The 19,294-nt window shown below is 38.4% G+C and overlaps 1 protein-coding gene across 1 annotated transcript; it reads right to left on the minus strand.

Moving 5' to 3' along the window:
• Positions 1-282: 282 nt before the first annotated feature.
• Positions 283-17,617, minus strand: LOC119502331 (growth arrest-specific protein 7-like). The gene is made up of 5 exons (XM_037793236.1): positions 16,928-17,617; positions 10,236-10,359; positions 6,072-6,149; positions 3,031-3,116; positions 283-519 (listed from the first exon to the last, which is right to left on the minus strand). The coding sequence occupies exons 1-5, from the start codon at positions 16,928-16,930 to the stop codon at positions 502-504; spliced, it is 309 nt and encodes a 102-aa protein (XP_037649164.1). The 5' UTR covers positions 16,931-17,617; the 3' UTR covers positions 283-501.
• Positions 17,618-19,294: the final 1,677 nt, after the last annotated feature.

Raw genomic sequence — 19,294 nt, forward strand, 5'->3', positions numbered from 1 at the left:
GAGAGGAGTCGCGTTGCAAATGGGGGGGGGGGAGGAGGGTGTAGCGATGGGTAAGGTAGCGTTAGGGGTGAGGAGGGGGATTTGTAGGGGGGAATCGGTGGTGGTGGCAGCAGTGGGAGTGTGACGAAGTCTAGCCTCCGGTTAAGCTGCTGTCACACGAGTTTTAAGGTTGAAGGGCTGCAAAGGAGATGGATGCTACCCCCACCCAGCCTCACCTCCACTCCTCACCCAATGATGTCCATGCAGAGAGAGAGACCACTGAGCCGGCTCATGGGTGGAGATGCTGGAGCGTAAAGGGAAGCAAAAGCATGAAGAAAGAAATAGTAAGAGGAGGAGGAGGAAGAAGAGGAGGGGGGTTTATTTACATGATCCCTGCCACACCTCCCTCCCCAGAGAGGCAGATAGTGTGGGAGGAGGGAGCAGCAGTGGTGGAGGTGATGGTGCTGGAGGTGGGGGTTGGTTTGATGGAAATGGTTGAATGATGATCTTTAAAATGACTAATTACGATTGGGAGGGAAACTGGCGGAGGAGGGGGGGGGAGGAGAGAGCGAGAGCGAGAGAGCGAGAGCGAGAGAAAGAGAGGAGGGAAAACAGGCAGCCAATGAGATGAAGCCTCTGTGATTGTGTGTGTTTAAGATCGAAGGGGTTATAAAAGTGTGCTGAGGAGACAAATTCAGGGACCGTGTGTCAACATATTGCACAAAACATGTGTTCATTTATATGTGCACAATGTGACGTTCATGTTTAGAGTAAGTATGTGCGTGCAAGACGGTGGCAGCTACATCGTTATCATCTCTTTCATATGACAGCGCTTCACCCGAGGCTTCAAAAAAACAAGCTGCGTGCAGAAGCGGAGCGGCTACGACGGCACACATGATCGCTTGCAGCTTTTTCACAACATCCAACACCATCACAGCCAGAACAAACCTCCACGAACGTGCACAACAACCACGTTCTCACCTTCGCTGCACAGAACATGGCGGCTCTGACCGCCACAATCGCAGTCCAGGTTTTCGGGATCCGTGGCCCCGGTGCTCCCTGCGTGAGCTTCTACTGTCTTGGCTGGCCTCCTTTCCACAACTGACAAACTCTGACAAGTGAGGGTCCAAATCTCTGCTGCCCATATGGCACCAACTGTCTGTCCATCTATACTCTCCTGTGTGATTATGACTCGGTGTGCCCTCATCTGACTCGTAATTAGTCACGTGGGTTGGCATGTAATCGATGTTGGCCCGGGTCCATCCGAGCGGCGGGAGCGGCCCTGCTTGCAGTGGACAGAGCGCGGCAGATTTAGATCATGGAAATACTGACATCAGAGAAGTGAAAGCGTTGTTTACGTGGGAGAAAGCACCTAGTGTGGATTTTAATTTTTTTGCACATGGGCCACACTGGACAGAGATTTTGAAAGTGGACGGCGAACTGCTTAAGCTATCAATTATTCTTTCAAATTATCGTTTATAAAATATTGTAAATAAAATATAAATTCCCAGAGACCAAGGTGACGTCTTCAGATTGTTTTGTCTGACCAGATAATCAATTTACAACAATTTAAAAACAGAGAAAAGCAGCAAGTCTTCAAATTTGAGAGACTGGAAACTGGGAATATTCAGCATTTTTGCTTGATACTGACGTAAAAGGGTAACTTTGGTACTTTTCAACCTGGACCCAATTTTTCCATGTTTTTCTATGTAAGTGAATAATGCGTAAACAAGCTGCAATGTAATCGCTCGGTACAACTCCTCACCATCAATGTACGTCCACTAAAGTGCTTGTTGTTGTCACTGACAGGCTCAGATTGTTATTATAAGTGTCTCACAACGATATGGAAAGGACCCTACAGAGAAATAAAACGTTTTTCTTACCTTTCGCTTTCTGTTCGTTATTGTGTCATGTGACTTGTTGCCGGAAGACAACGTTGGAAACGTGAGTGAGAGTGGAGAGAGGAGTGCCGGAGTTATCAGAGTTTGTTGTGTTAGAAGAAGAAGAAGAAGCAGAATAAGAAGAAGAAGAAGAAGTAGAAGAGGAAGAAGAAAGAAGAAAGAAGAAAGAAGAAAGAAGAAAGGCACTTTATTGATTCCCGAGGGGAAATTCAATTTTTGGAAATTTTGAAAAATTGTTGGAGTACAGAAAGCATAGCTTAGTATTATCTAAGTATTATTTATGCCATGGCTGAATATTTAGATGATTTCGACAATGTGGATGAGACGCAAGATTTCAGAACGAGACTTCTCTGAGCGAGACTCACAACAACAAACAGACCGGATCAAGCGAACAGTAAAGAAAAAGGTTTTATTTCTCTGTATAGGGTCCTTTCCATAATGTTGTCAGACACTTATAATTACAATCTGAATCTGTCAGTGGCAAAACAACCATTTTTAGTAGACGTACAATGACGGTGAGAAGTTGCCCCGAGCAATTACATTGCAGCCCGTTTAGCAGCTGGCAGCTGCAGGGTTTTCCCTCAATACTGGGCCAGTTTCAAAAAGTGTTGTGCCCATTGGTCACTTAGACACTAAAACATGGTCCAAGTTGAAAAATACTGATCACTAGATTAACAAAGTTGTTGTTGATTAATTTTTTCCCAAGAAGAACGACGGCATCAGTCCTTTAAGCAAATCCCAAAAACAACGTGTTTACATTCGAGACGAGAGAAAAGGAGGAAGTCAGGTGACGTTAAAATAGAGCGACAAAGGGAGGAGGTTGAGATGGATGGATGGATCAACAAAACATCAGATTTTAACACCGTTATCTAGTGTTCGTTTCCCATTTTGAAACCCACTGTCTACATTGTTTTTTTTAAAAGCATGACAATGATCGTATTTCGAACGTATTTTGTCGTTTAATTTGAAGGATTTGTTAGATGATGACCAAATCAATTAATCAACTTTCAGCACATAAAAACCATAAAGGGAAACAAACACTGTATAACAGCTTTTTCAATATGTGAAGCCTCATACTGAAGACAGTCTGAACCCCTTTTTGTGCAAACAGAGCTGACGATTCCTACTGCTTAAGTCTCATGTGGCTTACCTGTTTGTTCATGGTGGGCTTCCTCAGAGCAACATCAGCGACCTCCGTAGGCTGACTGGTCTTTGTGCTGCTGTGGCATCCGTTGCCTGAGGACAAAACAGATTATAAACACACACATTACTGAGTCTTACTTTTGTACAATAACTTCACATAAATGAACAGGTGGGAAGCAAGGAATCGACAATTTGAGAGGCGACTCAATTACAGTGAAAAGGTCACATTTTACTGAGGTTTTTGATGTGTGACATCCTGATATTGGTGAGTCCAAGCTGTGGTTTGATTTTTCAGAGCAGGCAGTCATTGCTTTGGTGTCAGGGAGAACAAATCAGACTATTTCATGCAGCTTTTGTGACATTTACAGGCGATTTAAGGCCAATTTTCCAGTTTGCACTGAGTACGTCTTCTTCCCAGATCCACATACAGTATATCCACATGTTGGAGGAATGACATTAATGAGCCGGTCCCTGGGGGGGGTTCACAGCTCTGTAGTAACATCCCTGGTTTCATCCTTTAGGCCCTTAATGGTTCTTCATCGCCTGTGATTCATGAGCTGTCTGCTCGTTGCATATCAAATGGTCCCATCTCCAGCTGAAGGTAAACACGTGAGCCCGGCAGAGTGTGACCCCCGAGGACACGCATCACAGCCGCGGACGCTGGTCAGAGCAGCACCAGAAAAACCATGCTGACTCTAAAAATAACAACAACGGTCATTTTGCTTAAAGGGGCATTAAGAAATCTACGAACTTTGTTGACCTCTGTTACTTGCCCAGTAAAATTGAACGTGTCTCTGCCATGTGAAAAACAGTAAGTCACATTTGCACAAAACAGAGCAGGGATCCTAAATAAACAGATGTTATGTTTCACCTACGAACACTATGCGATATCAGTTGTGCTTTGTCGTTAGCTTTATCATGAAAATGGAGAAAAATATTAATCTTCACAGAAATGTGTGATTTGCTTGTGGCCCAATCCTTAACAATTAAAGAAATACTTTAACATTGGTGGCAATATGCTAATTCTCTTCCCCCCCCTGATAGTTAGATGAGAAGATTGATGCTTCTCTCTTGAGGGTGCATTAAGTACAGACCTGGAAACAGGATGTGGTTAAGTAGCTAAGCATAACAACTGAACCGTGTAACAGTTACAACTAAGGATGTCACGATACTAGAAATTTAGTAGTCGATACCAATACCAGTGAAATGTCACGATTCTCGATACCAATTCATTACCACGGTAAAAAACAGAAACAAAGAAAAAAACGAAAACGAAAAAATAAATCCCATGTGTTTCAACATTCACTCATTCATTACCGTTTGCATACTGGTATTTGCGAATGTATTATTAATCCTTGATAATACAACTCAAGTTGTTTCACCAAGTTTACATTTAGTTGAGGCAAATCGGGTTTTTTTCTTGCCACTGTCGCATAACAATGCATGCTTATGGGGGATCTCTTGTTGGGTCTCTAAATTATAGAGTACGTTCTAAACCTGCTCTATAATGAAAAAAGTCTTGAGATAACTTTGGTTATGATTTGACGATATATAAAAACAAATTGAATTTGAATACCGAATAGAGCTTGAATGCATCATAATGTAACTCAATACAACCTCCGTAGGTTAGCTGTTAACGTTAACTAGCTCTCCTCCCGCCGATTTCAACACAGTTCGTTGTTCACAATGTAGCATTATCAGGGACATTTTCTATCAACCCCAGGACGATGGGACACCATTAGTCTCGAGCCCCCCTAGCACCTGCGGTACTGTAGAAAAACTAGTACCACCATGTTTTCAGAATTATGGTATCGACTTGGTATCAAAGTATCGGTTCTCTTGACATCTCTAGTTACAAGACATAACTCCTGATTAAAATACAATATTGTCGTCTATATACCCATTTGTGTACAAATTAACAAACAAGATATAATATGTTAATTAGATGTGATGGTTGATGTATTTTTGAGCTTTTGGAGGCAGACAGGCCAGCTGTTTCCAATCTTAATGCTAAGGTAGGAGTTCAAGATGAGTCTTGGAAAATATTGTAAAGCTATTAATGAGGATGTTTTTTTTTTTCTTGCTTCATGCAAACAAAAGCTAACTAGCAGATCTGTATTGTTTGTAATACTTTTTAAGTATTTGTGCATATTTGTACATGTGTTCATGAATGCACGTATACCTGTGATGCTCTGGCACGTGTTCAACAACTCAGTCTTATCTCATCTACCTCCTCTTGAATGCCGCCTCACTATTTCTCGGTCTCTGAAACCAGCCGGTCAAATCCCCAGTTTCCTGTCTGGAGGTTGGAGGAGACGTCCAGGCTGCTCAGCTCTAAACCTGGCCTTCATTAAACTTCTTGCTCTCTAAGGAGGATCATACTTGTCTGCTTGAATGCTGACAAACTCCCCTGCAGCTGACTCGTTTTCCCTCTAAGTGTGTTTAGGCCACATGCCAGCAGAAAGAAGAAAACCATCTGCTCTCTGCTAAGATGTCGTTAGCGAGGATGCTGGCAGCGATGAAACATAATAAGCCAGTCATTAAGAAAATGTAGGATTTCCTGCAGTAGCAAGGTTTGTGATAATGTAGGACACAGCAGAGGGATTTGTCAAAGGTTTTGTAAAAACCTTTTGGGAAAATGTGACTAAGTATAATGGAAACACAGTGTGATTACTTGTATTGTGTCAGTTAAACTGCTCATCTGAAGGAATCTGGTTTAAGAATAATAAACAGATTACTACTGCTGATGCTAAAAGGCGTAATCTGTCTGACAGGAATAATGTTGAAAAATGAAGTTATGACCTGTGGCTCCAAATGGAAACAATCTTCATGGAAAGAGCAATTTAACAAATGAATACAGATATTATAGTTATCATCAGCTCTCTATCTTTGTCATTCCTATCCTCTAAACCTCTATAAAACTCTCCTTCTCATTCCTGCAATGTCTTGTCTTCAGTGTTTATGCTTCTTGTGCTGTTTTGTTTTCTACGTGTTAGTAGAAATTGTGTCATAAACCGGGTGGCTGAGAAGATAACGGCTCAGTTTTACCATATGGTGAGGCGTTCTGTTGTGCCAGCGGTCTCTGTGGGGCCTCGGCTGACAAGGAGGGACGTCGCCATGTTGTTTCTGGAACGATACAAACAACAGGAAGGATGACAGCTGAAAAACATCAGCTCCTTCTGCACATTGATATTTCTCTGCACAATCTTCATGCTACAAGATGCACTTGCTAATATGAATATTGACCACAGCAGCACATTATGTGCACAGCTAATTAATACATCTTCTTTCTTCAAGTTCCCATTTCCCTCTCATTGTTATAATACATCCTGCATAGATACACTGACACATGATTAATGGTTTCACCATTAACAAGCTGTATGTCTCACTGTGTGGAAGTGACTGGGATCATTATATCATGTGTAGGGAAACATCAGGCTTCACTTAAACATTGGTTTCCTAACTTTGTAAAACAAAAAGTAAATTATAGCTGCAAGCAGCAGATCGCGGGTTCAAGCCTTTTTTCGCTCAAGGTTGTGGACATATCTTGCAAGTTTCGAGATGATGGGCCAAATGGTTCTTGACTTAAGTCTGTTTATGTGTTGAGCCACGCCCCTTTTGAAATTCATTGGTCAATATCTTCAAAATGTAATGATATATCAACAAGCTTTATGCAACTTTTGATAAGCTTGGTCCAACAATGATATGATTTCAGTATATAATATTTATAGTATATAAACATAGAATTGAATTTAATACACTGGCCCCATTGCCACCGATATCCAATCCAGCTATTTGAGACCGATTCGGCCCGATATCTGTTCCGGTATCGGTGCATCCCTCGTTGAGATACTGTTTCCTGTTTATTTCTAACTGATGGATCGATAAATGCATCACAGCAAACTGCAGTGCAAAAATACAAAGCTGTTTCTGATTGAAATATAGCGATCAAAATTTACATACACACTCTAAATTTAAAATAGTATCAATAACCTTTCCTTTTTATCATAAATTGTGAAGCCGTTTGTAAAGTATGTTAAATATGAGCATAGCTTCGCTCTCTAAACTTGGTAAAAACAACTATGACGCATAATTTCATTTGGATTGATAAGTTTTTCTACTGTGCCAGGCACTGTATCTTTTTTCCCAGGGGATATTTTTATTGTTCCCCAGGACAACGGGACATCCTTAATTTCGAGCGCTGCTTGACATTGCGAACGTGGGGCTATCCCCCCATAGCTGCCTCTCGAGCCAAGCGCAATTAAAACACCATTTAAAAACGACTATATCAGCCACTAGAATAATGATAAATAACAGCAGCAACCGAGGATGTTTTAAGTTGTGCATTAATCCAGAATTATGTTAATTTCTAAATTACGCAGTAGCACTAAAACCACACTAAAAATATAAATGTCAAAATCTGATGGACAGTGTTGTGAAATGTACTGAGCACATTCATGTTCCTCACGGGATAAACCTTCATTTTGGATGCTCTATGAGATGTTTTATAGCCAAAATGTCATTTTTGCACACGATGTGTCAAAATCCAATTTAATCTAAATGTTCTGCCGTGCAAATTCATGCTCCATACGGGATAAACCTTATGATTATAATGACCGTTACGGGTAAACCTCTCATTTTGTGGGTGTAATGGACATACTGTATACCCATAAACTCCCAGGAAATCCTAAAACGTCCCTCAAATTCTTTTAAATATAATTCAGTAAAAGTAGAAACAAAAAGTGTTTAACCTTGTTGTGCCAGCATGGCAGGTAAAGTCAAGGTAAACTTTATTTCCTTCATTCTCGTCCATCTATGGACAAGTGAACCTTTTGGGTAAAAAAATGAATGATTTCCAACTCCTGTATTTTAGCCGTCTATCACACAGAGTAATGAGGAATCATTCCACTTAGCAGAGCAGGAAGTCCTTTACACTGCGACGGCTGCAGGTGAATCTGTGTCACTGTGTGGATCTTTAACACAAATGTCTAAATGTGTGAGTGGATGGAAAGCTGAAAGCCAAGAATCATGGATTTGTTACTGTAATGTGCACATTTTAATTAAGAAACACAGTCACTGAATATATGATGAGCATTAATATGTGACTTTCTTTTGCTGGATTTATAAATATACAGTACCTCTATTTATTTTTTACTTTCTCTATTTATCTGTTTTTCTATTTCCGAATTTCCCCTCTGGAGATCAATAAAGGCTTTTCTTATCTTATCTTACATCTTATCATATCTTATCTTATCTTATCTTATCTTATCTTACATCTTATCAAATCGTATCTTATCTTATCATATCTTAACTTAACTTATCATATCTGATCATATCTTATTATATCTTATGAATGATTGTAAAGTGTAGTTTAGTTTGTATAATTTCTTCTTTCTTCATAAACAATCACATGTTTTTAAGCTTCAGTTCCCCCTTTGCAATTCTTTCTCGTCGTTCCAATTCCCATCTGTCATATTTTCAACCCCAAAGGGATTAAGTGGAATGACTTCAACTCATCCTCATTTGTGCACCTCCTCGATTAAATGACAGACGAAAAACAACAAGCAGCTTTCTAATAAACACTGTTGGCATCTCTACGACACACACACACACACACACACACACACGCACACACGCACACACACACACACTCAGCAGCAGCCTTTTGAAGCTCTATATTCAGACACGAAACAACAACAAACTGTAACAAAATAAAAAGTGACTGCTGCAGCATATGGGTGCTGAACGTAAAAATAGCTTTTGGGTGTTTTGTTTCTTCCTGCTCAGTGTGTGTGTGTGTGTGTGTGCGTGTGTGTGTGCGTGTGTGTGTGTGTGTGTGTGTGTGTGCTGCGAGCCAAAGTGCAATCACTGCCAGAGATGTTGTTGATGCAGCCTTTTCGTCTGTCCCGTGGGAGTCTGTCTTATCCGCCTGGATTAATTCCCAAATGAGGTGTAAAACACACATACACACACACACACACACACACACCGAAGCAGATGTTTGTGAAAGGTCGCCTGCCTTCTAGCCTCTATATTAAAATAACTCTTCAGTCTCTTGTTAGGTAGCAGTGTATTAGAGCAGAAGACAAATATCCCTCCACCACTGAATCCACAGATCTCAGTGCTGAGATACTGGCTGTGCAACACGTTTAAGATAATCAGATTAAAGTGGATCGAATCGGAAGGTCCACATGAATGGACTGCTGAGACTCGCTGATGGGGAGGAATGATAATGAGTCCTCATAGTTCACAGTGTTGAGGCAGTGAGAGCTGGATGACTTGATAAGTAAACTAAAACACAAGAGGAGGTGATAATCAGTTCAGTACATGGCTATTGACTTCTGTGTCTGACCGAGTGCAGTTTTCATTCTACAAATGTGTCTCAAAGGACAAAGAACAAAGTTTATATCACAACACTTGCAAACAACTGAGAGTAATGCATGGCACATGTTAACTTCCCACTCTTTTGTTTTGCAGGGGAAACCTTATTTGCAATATTTTATTTTGCAATATCTAACATTATCTACATTTAAAGGGCAGGTCCATTTATTTTTTTTTTTTTATTTTTTTTTTATATCATTCTGTAGCTTCCCAGTTGTGTTCCTTATGTATTCAAATCTGAACATGCACATTTTGGTCAAGTAGGTATGTTTTAGCATCAAAATGCTATTTTCCCTTCAAGCCCTTCTAAAACCTGTTTCCCACATGACCTGACGTAAGTTTCTGCATGATGACGCTGCTACATGTACAGTATATATACATCCTTATAGTCAGTGTATTAACGTTACATACAGTAACTTAGATGGCGGGCGGCACCAAAGTGGTGAAAATCTGATTATAAAAGTGATATTCACAACACAAACAATATCTTTTTCTTCCTATTTTTCTTTTCACTTTAATTCAGTCCTGTAGCAGCAGAAAATACAGTGTATTATGGATGCTTGTGAATGTTAAATTCTGGTGAAAATCACTTTACATCGTATTTTTTAATTTAATTTGCTAAAAAGAAAGCTCTATTTTTATTATAATTATTATAATTATTATTATTATTATTATTATTATGGAGCCAGAAGAATACATTGCTTCGACTCTGACATGAAAACATAGGCTTAACCATCATTTGACCATCGTCATCAAAACCATGCCCTTGCTGATATGAATCCCGGCTGTTGTACTGATGTACTTGATGTTTTCAGGCGTGGCTGCTCTCACCTTTACTGCAGCTGTTGACATAGTACCGGAGTCCCTCAGGTGATGTGTAGCTCCTCCATCCTGGGGGAAGAGGGCAGCTGTCAGTCTCCTCTCTGGCTGCAGCAGAGTTCACGACCGCTGGTTTCTGTCAGAAACAAACACTTATTTCACCACCAATTTAAATGTTACTACTTTATATACTACTGCTATACTTACTGGTACTGTACATACATGTTGTACTGCATTGGCTCCACCTGGTTACTGTTTACAACCTGTTTACATCTTAGTATATATATTTTACTACCCGTTTATTCATCACAGCAGTGGTTCCCAACCTATTTTCTTTGAAGCCCCCCCAGCTTATATCTAAGGAAAGCTGAGCCCCACGATGTCATCGCCCTAAAAAACAAATCCTCAATTTGAATAAAGTGATTCAGTGTATTTCATTAAATCAACTTTCTTTAAAGAATATACTGTACACCTTGATGGATTTGCCAAGCGAATGCAGATACATAATGATATTTTTTTATAACGACTTAATGAATTTACTATAAAAGCATTAGAGACCAAATAGATTTTTTTTGTTATTGTGGTTAAATAAATGTAATTTAAGGTGTTGTTACATTGCTGCTACACTGCCCCGTTAATACAGGTGTCGGCCTCCCTTTGTGTGCGTCAAGTGGGAGAGCAAATATGTTTTTGACCGCAGTGAAATATGTTGATTTTGAAAGGCTAAACGCCAACAAATATGGATTGAAGCAGAATATTTCATTAGAATTTGCTTCTAAGTAGCAAACAAGTATAACTTCTTAAATATTTTATAAATTGTATAAATTGTCCCGTAAATGTGTGATTATGATTTTAGTTAGACATGAGCAAATCTAATTTTGACCCCAGGTTGGGAACCGCTGCATCACAGTATATACTTTATAGTTATGTGCATACTCCTATTACTGTACACCTCTTTTATTTTATATTTTATTAATTCCTGCACTATTTTATGTCTTTATGTCTTAGATTTGAATTTTTTTAAGTGATTTTCTCTTCTTTTTGTAAACATATTCATTCGGTCGTTGTTGATGTTTTTTTTTTGTTTTTTTTTACATATCAAGATGATTATTTATGAGTGTATGTGATACACATTAAGTTCCTTATTTACGTTATCGAAGTTACAGAAAGGGGTAGGACCTTATGAGTGTTTACTTCTGCCTATTCCTTTTCGAACATATAATATTGGCCTATTTATTTAGTTTATTTAGAATTTGCTGGACATGTTAACTGTTCATTTTATTGGTCATTCTCATTTTGTTTTCTTATTATTTGTTACATGTTCGAATTAAATCTATATAATAATCTATTATTATGAGCATTGTTGGCGGAAAAATTTGATTGCCAACGACTGTTTCATTGTAATTATTGTGCATTATAGAACAATAAAGAACTTGAACATTAACATTTCCTTGTGTTTCCTTCCTGTAAAATATTATCAGAAATTATTCAAACTGGGCCTTGAAATCTACAAGAACAAGAACATCGTGTCATCAATATTATGCAATCTCACAAATGCCCCTGAAATTGATGCTATTGTTGTGTTTGGGTTTGCATTTTATTGTAACACCCTTTAAAAGGAGGAGATCCACAGAGCATGACTCCAGCTACTTAATTACTAAATAAATAGCTGGAGTCATGCACATATTGTCTAACTAATAATTACACAATAATTGTAATTAACAGGATTGTCTCCTCAGTCATCAGCCTGAGTCACAATCAAGTCATTAAGTGCTATAACGATTTCCTGGAGGCTGCAGAAAGTTATGTTGTTTGAGAACAATCTGCTCTAATTTAATTCATAAACCAGGACATCTGCAGCTGTAGCCATAAATGAAGAAGAGCATTCTGGTATATTGCTGAATAATAACTATTGAGGATCCCGAGGGCGGTGAAAATGGATGCTTTGGTTCATCCTGAGTAAGAGAACATTGAGTAAGAAAGCCTATAATGTGATGTTGCTTCATTAAAGTTTATGCATTTCCACAAGCTTGCATATATAGTAATGTAAATGTGGGAGTCATAACAGCCTCTTCAATAAGTAAAGTTATTATCATCAAATCCCCATTTTGCTTTTCAGCATTTCTCTGAATAATGGTGTTATTCATATGGTGAAATATGATCCACTAAATGGATAAATAATGATAAATGCTCCTCCACCTTATCAGCAGCCCCCAGGAGGCTCCACACACACACACACACACACACACACATCGTATACTGGGCCAGAAATGACTGCAGTGTGCTGCTGTACAAGGAAAAAAGCCGCTTTTCATCTGCAGCGATCGCTGACTGGCTGTTCATTTACAGGCGCAGCGGTGCGTGGCCTGCTCAGATCTGTGTGCTGAACTTCAGGACGGTGCAGTCCAATCAGACATCTGAGGGGAGTTGGGTGTATGTGATCCAACAGATATATAAATGGGCAGATTATTAGCAGGATGATAAAGGAGTCGTATCGTGTTCTTTATGCTCGCATGGGCAACAGGGCAGAGTGGGTGGATAAAGCCCATTGATGTGTAACATTAAAGGGACTCTGATTTAAGTTTGCAGAAAGCTTCAGCTGCTGCAGTATTTTAGCTGCACAGAAAAGATAAGTGATATCCTTCACTGACAGCTAACAGTGACACATGTAGAATCAGGGCAACACATCTTATTTTATGAACCACACCATAACTGGGAATCAAATGTGCAACCTATAGTGTAAGAATTAACATTCATTTAGTGCTTGTGTTGCATTAGAAAGATGCTGGCAGGATTATGTTTTACTTCCCTATCGTTGACAAGTCTTCATAACTAAGTGACAAAATGGTAGGTGTGTAAATCACAAAGTCTGCCACGATATGATTTCGATTCGATTCAACTTGGTGGCCTGCGATCGATATGAGACAATATCTAACACACACATCAGTTACATTTACAGAAGTAAGTATAATATGATTTGACTCCTGGGCTATTCCAGACATTTAAATGAAAAACAATCTATGCTTTTAAATTAAAAAAAATATATATATAAAGAGTGAATTTCAAAATAAATGCGTATCTTAAAGATGACAATATATAGCGATGTTATCACTTTGCATTGCTGATATGAATGGATCATTGATCATTGAATTGATATATTGATCCAAATCGATGTACACCCCTACAAAATGGGTCATTTGTAATTGCTTTAAAAACACCTCACTATTCCTAATAGAATACTTAGTTAAATGCTAATATCAGCAGCATGGCTACAGTCATAATCACAGCTACAAAACTCAAACTGTGACCTTTCGGGAGCTTATAAACTTCTGATGGCCATTTATCATGTTTTTTTTTCCTGAATTTTTAAACAATTAATTAATCCAGGGCTCTTACAATTTAAGGAAAGTTAGATTTAAGACTTTTTAAGACCTTTTTAATGCCACTCTGAATTAAATTTAAGATTCATTTTAGGACTAATTTTAGACTAATTTTAAAATAATAATAATAATAATAATAATAATAATAATAATAATAATAAAAATAATTTATTCTCTGCTCCAATCGCCAACACCTGTCTGCTCTGTGTGCATCCACGGTCTCTCTCTCTCTACAAAACATGAGTGTTGTTGGTTCCGCTCAGACAGGATGCAAACACGCATCAATGGTGTAATCCTCCTCGTCTTTATTTTCCACTGCACTATGAATGTCAAACTAGTTCCTGTATCGGTACAATGGACATAGACTAAATAACTAAAGCAGAGGAGTTTCATCTGAATATCATTTATAGCAGACTTGAATTTACTAAGAGGCATCCATACTACATTTTTTTCACTGGCAAGCAAAATCAAAGAATTCCCACATTGTGACTGAATGAACCAAAGGTTTAAAGATAAACTACTATCATGAGATTTCACATGTCCTCTGGCTTGCAAGGAGAAGTGTAGCTGAATGGTATCTGAGCTTTTATGGAAACTCTTTTTTTTTTAAAAAACACAGATCTGTAAGATATCACTGCCAAATCCCACAATCCTCTCGGGTGCTGCTCTCAATGTAACCCTGAAACCAGGATATCCACTCCACTCCTGTTAGCTCACTTCTCTCTGAATAGGAAGAAACTGAGAAGACAGGTTCTGTCAGGGGGAGGATGCCTCTCGATGCATTACTGAGCTTCTTCATGAGGTCTGACAGGGAGAGAAAGGAAGCACCGAGATCCCTTTCTACCTGGAAAATGAGATTAATGAACCTCAAGCTTCTTGTGGTGGTTCAGGAGAAAAGCTGATGTTTACATTTTTATGCTTTTTGTCCATGTCTGCATTCACAAGGTTATATCATTTCTAACACTTAACAGAGGTCCATTATATACAAGAGGGAAAAAAGGTTGTTTTTGTACTGTAGAAAAGCAATGATATGAGACAGAGAATATGGGGAAAAATAAGCTAAAAATAGGGCATCTCATCGCAAAAAAAGTGTTTCATTATCATAAATCTATTCTGGAATCTGAACTGTATAAGCATTCTTAAGTTATCAAAAAGGAACGGCCTCTATGTGTAATTTTAGATACGACAAAAGCACAATTTTTCACATGGTTTGCTTCTGTGTCCCGAGGCAGCTGCTGAGAGTTTCAAACAGCAGCAATTATAAAAAAAACACAAGAAGAAGGCTTATAGAGGAATGTACAGTCACTCCACACAGGATGCTGATAAAAGAAATAAAGCAGAGGGCATGGAAACAGTAACGAGGCCTTTATTCTCTCAGAGGCTAAATGAGCATATAGCAGCACATTACTCAGCCTGTTGGCAGGTTGGTTTTTGTTCCTCAGAGGGGTGCAGAGCTTTGGTGAGTATGTAAATTAGAGGCTGTTCTGAGGAGCTTTTAGCATCGTAAAGTTAACTGTTTGAAATACTTTGACAGTCGCAGTGTGTGACGAAGATGATGCTACATTTTATCGAAAAGGGATATAAGAGTCTACAGCCATGCTAGCGTCTCTGCGAGGTACTTAGGCACAGCAAAGAGTATAGTAGCAAACAGGCGAAACTCTGGTGCTTTTTTGACAACAGCCGCTAGATGGCGCTGCGGTAGCGCTGCTGCCATTTTGGACTGAAAACACCAATGAGTCCATTGGCATGAATGTATAGAGACGCCTGTAAATCAGGCACATTTTTTTTTTAGGTAAATCAACTTCACAGTCCGATAGTCCACTAAAATAGCCTTCATTTAAATAATTATGTCCATAAAGTTATAAAATGAACAAATAACTGAATCCAGAGTTATTTTCCTTGGCATAATGAACATGCATCAGACCCATGGGACTACACCGCCCTGCACGCTAATATGACATATCCGGTTCTGCCAGCTTCCTGCTAGCTGTATGCGGCTGTAATAATGGAAATGTTGGCTGTAATTCAACACTTTTATTATCGTATAATACCCCCATGGTCTGTATGGCCTGTACTGTGGTGGATGCATTAACATCTCTGTTCCCAAACAACCGGCTATCAGCCAGTAGCTAGTAGTGCTAGTAGCGTGACATAAACAGAATTTTATGAAAGCGGCCAGGCAAAAAAGTTTAATGAATAAATAAGTAAGTAAATAGTTTTAATAGTATGCATATTAATAATATTTGTTATTGTTCAACACAGGACATTTCGGTAGAGGAAATAAAAATGATGGCAATAGAATAGAAATAATTTTGTTTTAATTTTGTACTGCACTTTGTAGTCGGACGTTTTACTGGCGTCTGGTAGACGTTTTCAGTCCAAAATGGCGGAAGTGTAGCTCCGCTGCTGGCCGCTGACGTTGCAATGGAATGAAAAATTGGCTTTCACTTCTTAGCAACATACGTTCTTTCAGCACAGTGCTGCCTTGAGCTAAATACTAAAGAAAGCATGCTAACATATATTATATATATAATGTTTACCATGTACTTCCTTACATATCTACATTGGGGAAATGTAACTGAGTACATTTACTCAAGTACGGTACTTAAGGACAATTTTGAGGCACTTGTACTTTACATTGTACTTTCAGTGATATTAATCCAGAAACATCAGATATAAAAGTAAAACCCTGATAGGGAACATTTTACTGCACAATGAGTACTTTTACTTTCCTACTTAAAGTAAATTGTGCTGAAACACACTTTTACTGAAGTAAAGGATCTAAATACTTCTTCCACCACTGCACATCTGAATAGTTTTAACGTTTATTTACTCCCACACAACTTATTCTTCCAAAGAGTTAGAAGTGCAGCACAAACAGTTTTAGAGATTCATATCTCACCGCACACCAGACCTCTAACAGTTATTTGTTATTTCTGCATCAGTTAAGAGAGTTTTTTGGGAGCTAACAACTCAACAACAATTTCACATCCAGGGTCTTCGTGTTCAAACTTTAGTCGTGAATAAAGCAAAATGTGTTGTTCACTAATAACTTCTGGAGCGATGTTGGATGAGATTTGAAGTTCTCCACTGTAAATTGATTACTACATGAAGCAGAAAAGCATTTAAAAAGAGAGGGATTGTAAACATCCTTTTATACTGTATGTCTGCTTCATTTACTGGTGAAGACGCAAACTAAATGCAAAGTCTCACATTGGAATATAAGAGGATATGTTTATTGGAGTAGTGGCTAAATTGTTCTACTTAACATAGATGCAAACACTTCTTTAAATAGCATTTAAGGGAATTAAAAGAAGTTCTTACCATGCTGCTACGCTGTCGTGCTGTAGAACTGTATCTGTCAACTCCCCACTGGAAATATGAATGAAGAGACAAAGGGGATTATTAGATGTCATTTCTGTAATGATCCAAAGCCTTCAGGGTTCGCAGCTCCGAGTGAATGGAGACACACTGAATATCTTTCAAGCTCTTTTTCCACTTGTTAAAAAATAAAAAGGCCTGGCAGAGAGGCATGCTTTGGTTTTGATCAAGACATTTTCTATGAGTCTTTGTTGAGCAGAAATGTCCAGTGGTTCTCGCTCTGTGTCAGAAACACAAAAGAGGACACTGTCAGACTGAGCTGTGATGTGCACGGACACAACAAGGACTTTTCTGTCTTCACTGCTGGTTTCTTCTGTTAAATCCAATTGACTCTGAATATAGTGAGTGACAGTCTGGTCATATTCATGCAGTTCAAACAGATGAGGTCTGTCTCTCTCAGGAGAATGAAGCCACTTGTAATTACACTGCCGGGCCTTTTGGGATCATAATAAGATTTATGACTAACAGGTTACTTTCCAATGTACAACAACAGTTAGCTGCAATTTATGGCAGTCACATAGTTAAAAACAAGCTAAAAAAAAGAAAAAAGAAAAAAACTTATGTTATTAAAGGTCCCATATTATGCTCATTTTCAGGTTCATACTTGTATTTTGTCTTTCTACTAGAACATGTTTACATCGTGTAATGTTAAAAAAACACGTTATTTTCTTCATACTGTTGGCCTGAATATGCCTGTATTTACCCTCTGTCTGAAACGCTCCGTTTTAGCGCATTTCGACGGAATTGCGACGGAATTGCAACAGAATTGCGTTGCTAGGCAACAGCTTGGGTCCATGTGTACTTCCTGTCAGCTGATGACATTCACATACACTGCAACCAGGAAATAAACTGGGACACATTTAGAATGTTTACGTTTATATCTGTGTAAAGGGTCTAAATATTGTATATTTGTGACATCACAAATGAGCAGAAATCCTGACGGCTTGTTTCAAATGCAGAGTTTGAGTGTTTCGATACTGTCATAGTATTTATATAGGACTTAAACCTGCTTTATAATAAAAAAAACATGAAAATCTCACTTTTTTATAATATGGGACCTTTAAAGCTTTGAGATACACTCCATGATTTTGTTATTGTGCCCCAATTTGGTATAGCAATCTCAAAATGTACTTATTAAAATGTTATTACAGCGGTCACAGTCTCCACATTTTGCCAAATTTTGAAATAGGGCCTCAAAAACGCATTTGTTATAGATTCAAAAGTAGTTTGCTGCCCCCAAATAGAATACAAATCTGAAAATCTACGTCATGTACTTAAATAAAAATAGATTTTCGTATAAAATTTGTTAGGAGTCTAAGCATTACAGCAATTTAATTGTTATAGGCCTGGAGTTACCCTGCACTATAGTCATTTTTAACAATCTCTTCTGCACTACTGTATATTCACTTTTTTAATAGTCGTGTATCGCTGTTACCCTGCACTATATTCAGTTTTAACAGTTTTTCTTCATCTCCTTGTATTTTTATATCTGATATATTTTGTTTTGTACTTTGTACTTTGCACTACTAACTTTTTTACTGCCTTTTTACTAACATGTTTTGCACTATGGAACTGTGATGCTGGAAACTAGAATTTCTATCTATCTATCTATCTGATTACTAAATCTGTTTTGAGAATTTATGAATGTTTAACTACAATTTATGACAATTAAATCACTCAAAAACAAAACGAACTGCTTAAAAATAACTCAACTGTCAATGGCAAGTAATAGTATTCCCATTATAAATCATAAATAAATACATAAATACATGCTTTATGTACACTGTGTTATAGTAGGAGTTCAGTGGCGTTTTTAAGAGGGGAAAAAACAAATGTTATTAGTTTGGACAGATGCAAAACCAGAAAATATCACACAAATTAGCAGTTACTGTACTTTATCCAACATAATCCAACTGGGCTCATAAAGGTTACATGTTCTCCTCAAGGTGCCGTTAAATTGATCATTTCCCCTTTCTGTATGCCTTGTTTAGCCATATTTCACAGTGTTGTCCTGCTTTCATGTTTGGTAGTTAATCCTCTCAGAAAGATGCTCCTCTAAAGAAAGCCTGTTCCCGATCAGGTAACATCCCCTCCGAATAACACACAGTCAGGAGGACAAAAATAAAAGATCTGACTAGCTAACTGTTAGCTAAATTTAAAAATTATTTTGGGGGCTGAGGAGCCTTGCAAAGCCACTAAATTCACTCAGGCTGTGTTCAGACTGACAGTACAAACAATTAAGTCATCATTAAATTAATAATCTGTTAATGATTAGTCTATAAAGTCTTCACAACAGAGAGTGGAGGCTAT

The sequence above is a fragment of the Sebastes umbrosus genome, chromosome 14, assembly GCF_015220745.1.
Source record: "Sebastes umbrosus isolate fSebUmb1 chromosome 14, fSebUmb1.pri, whole genome shotgun sequence".
Taxonomy (NCBI): domain Eukaryota; kingdom Metazoa; phylum Chordata; class Actinopteri; order Perciformes; family Sebastidae; genus Sebastes; species Sebastes umbrosus.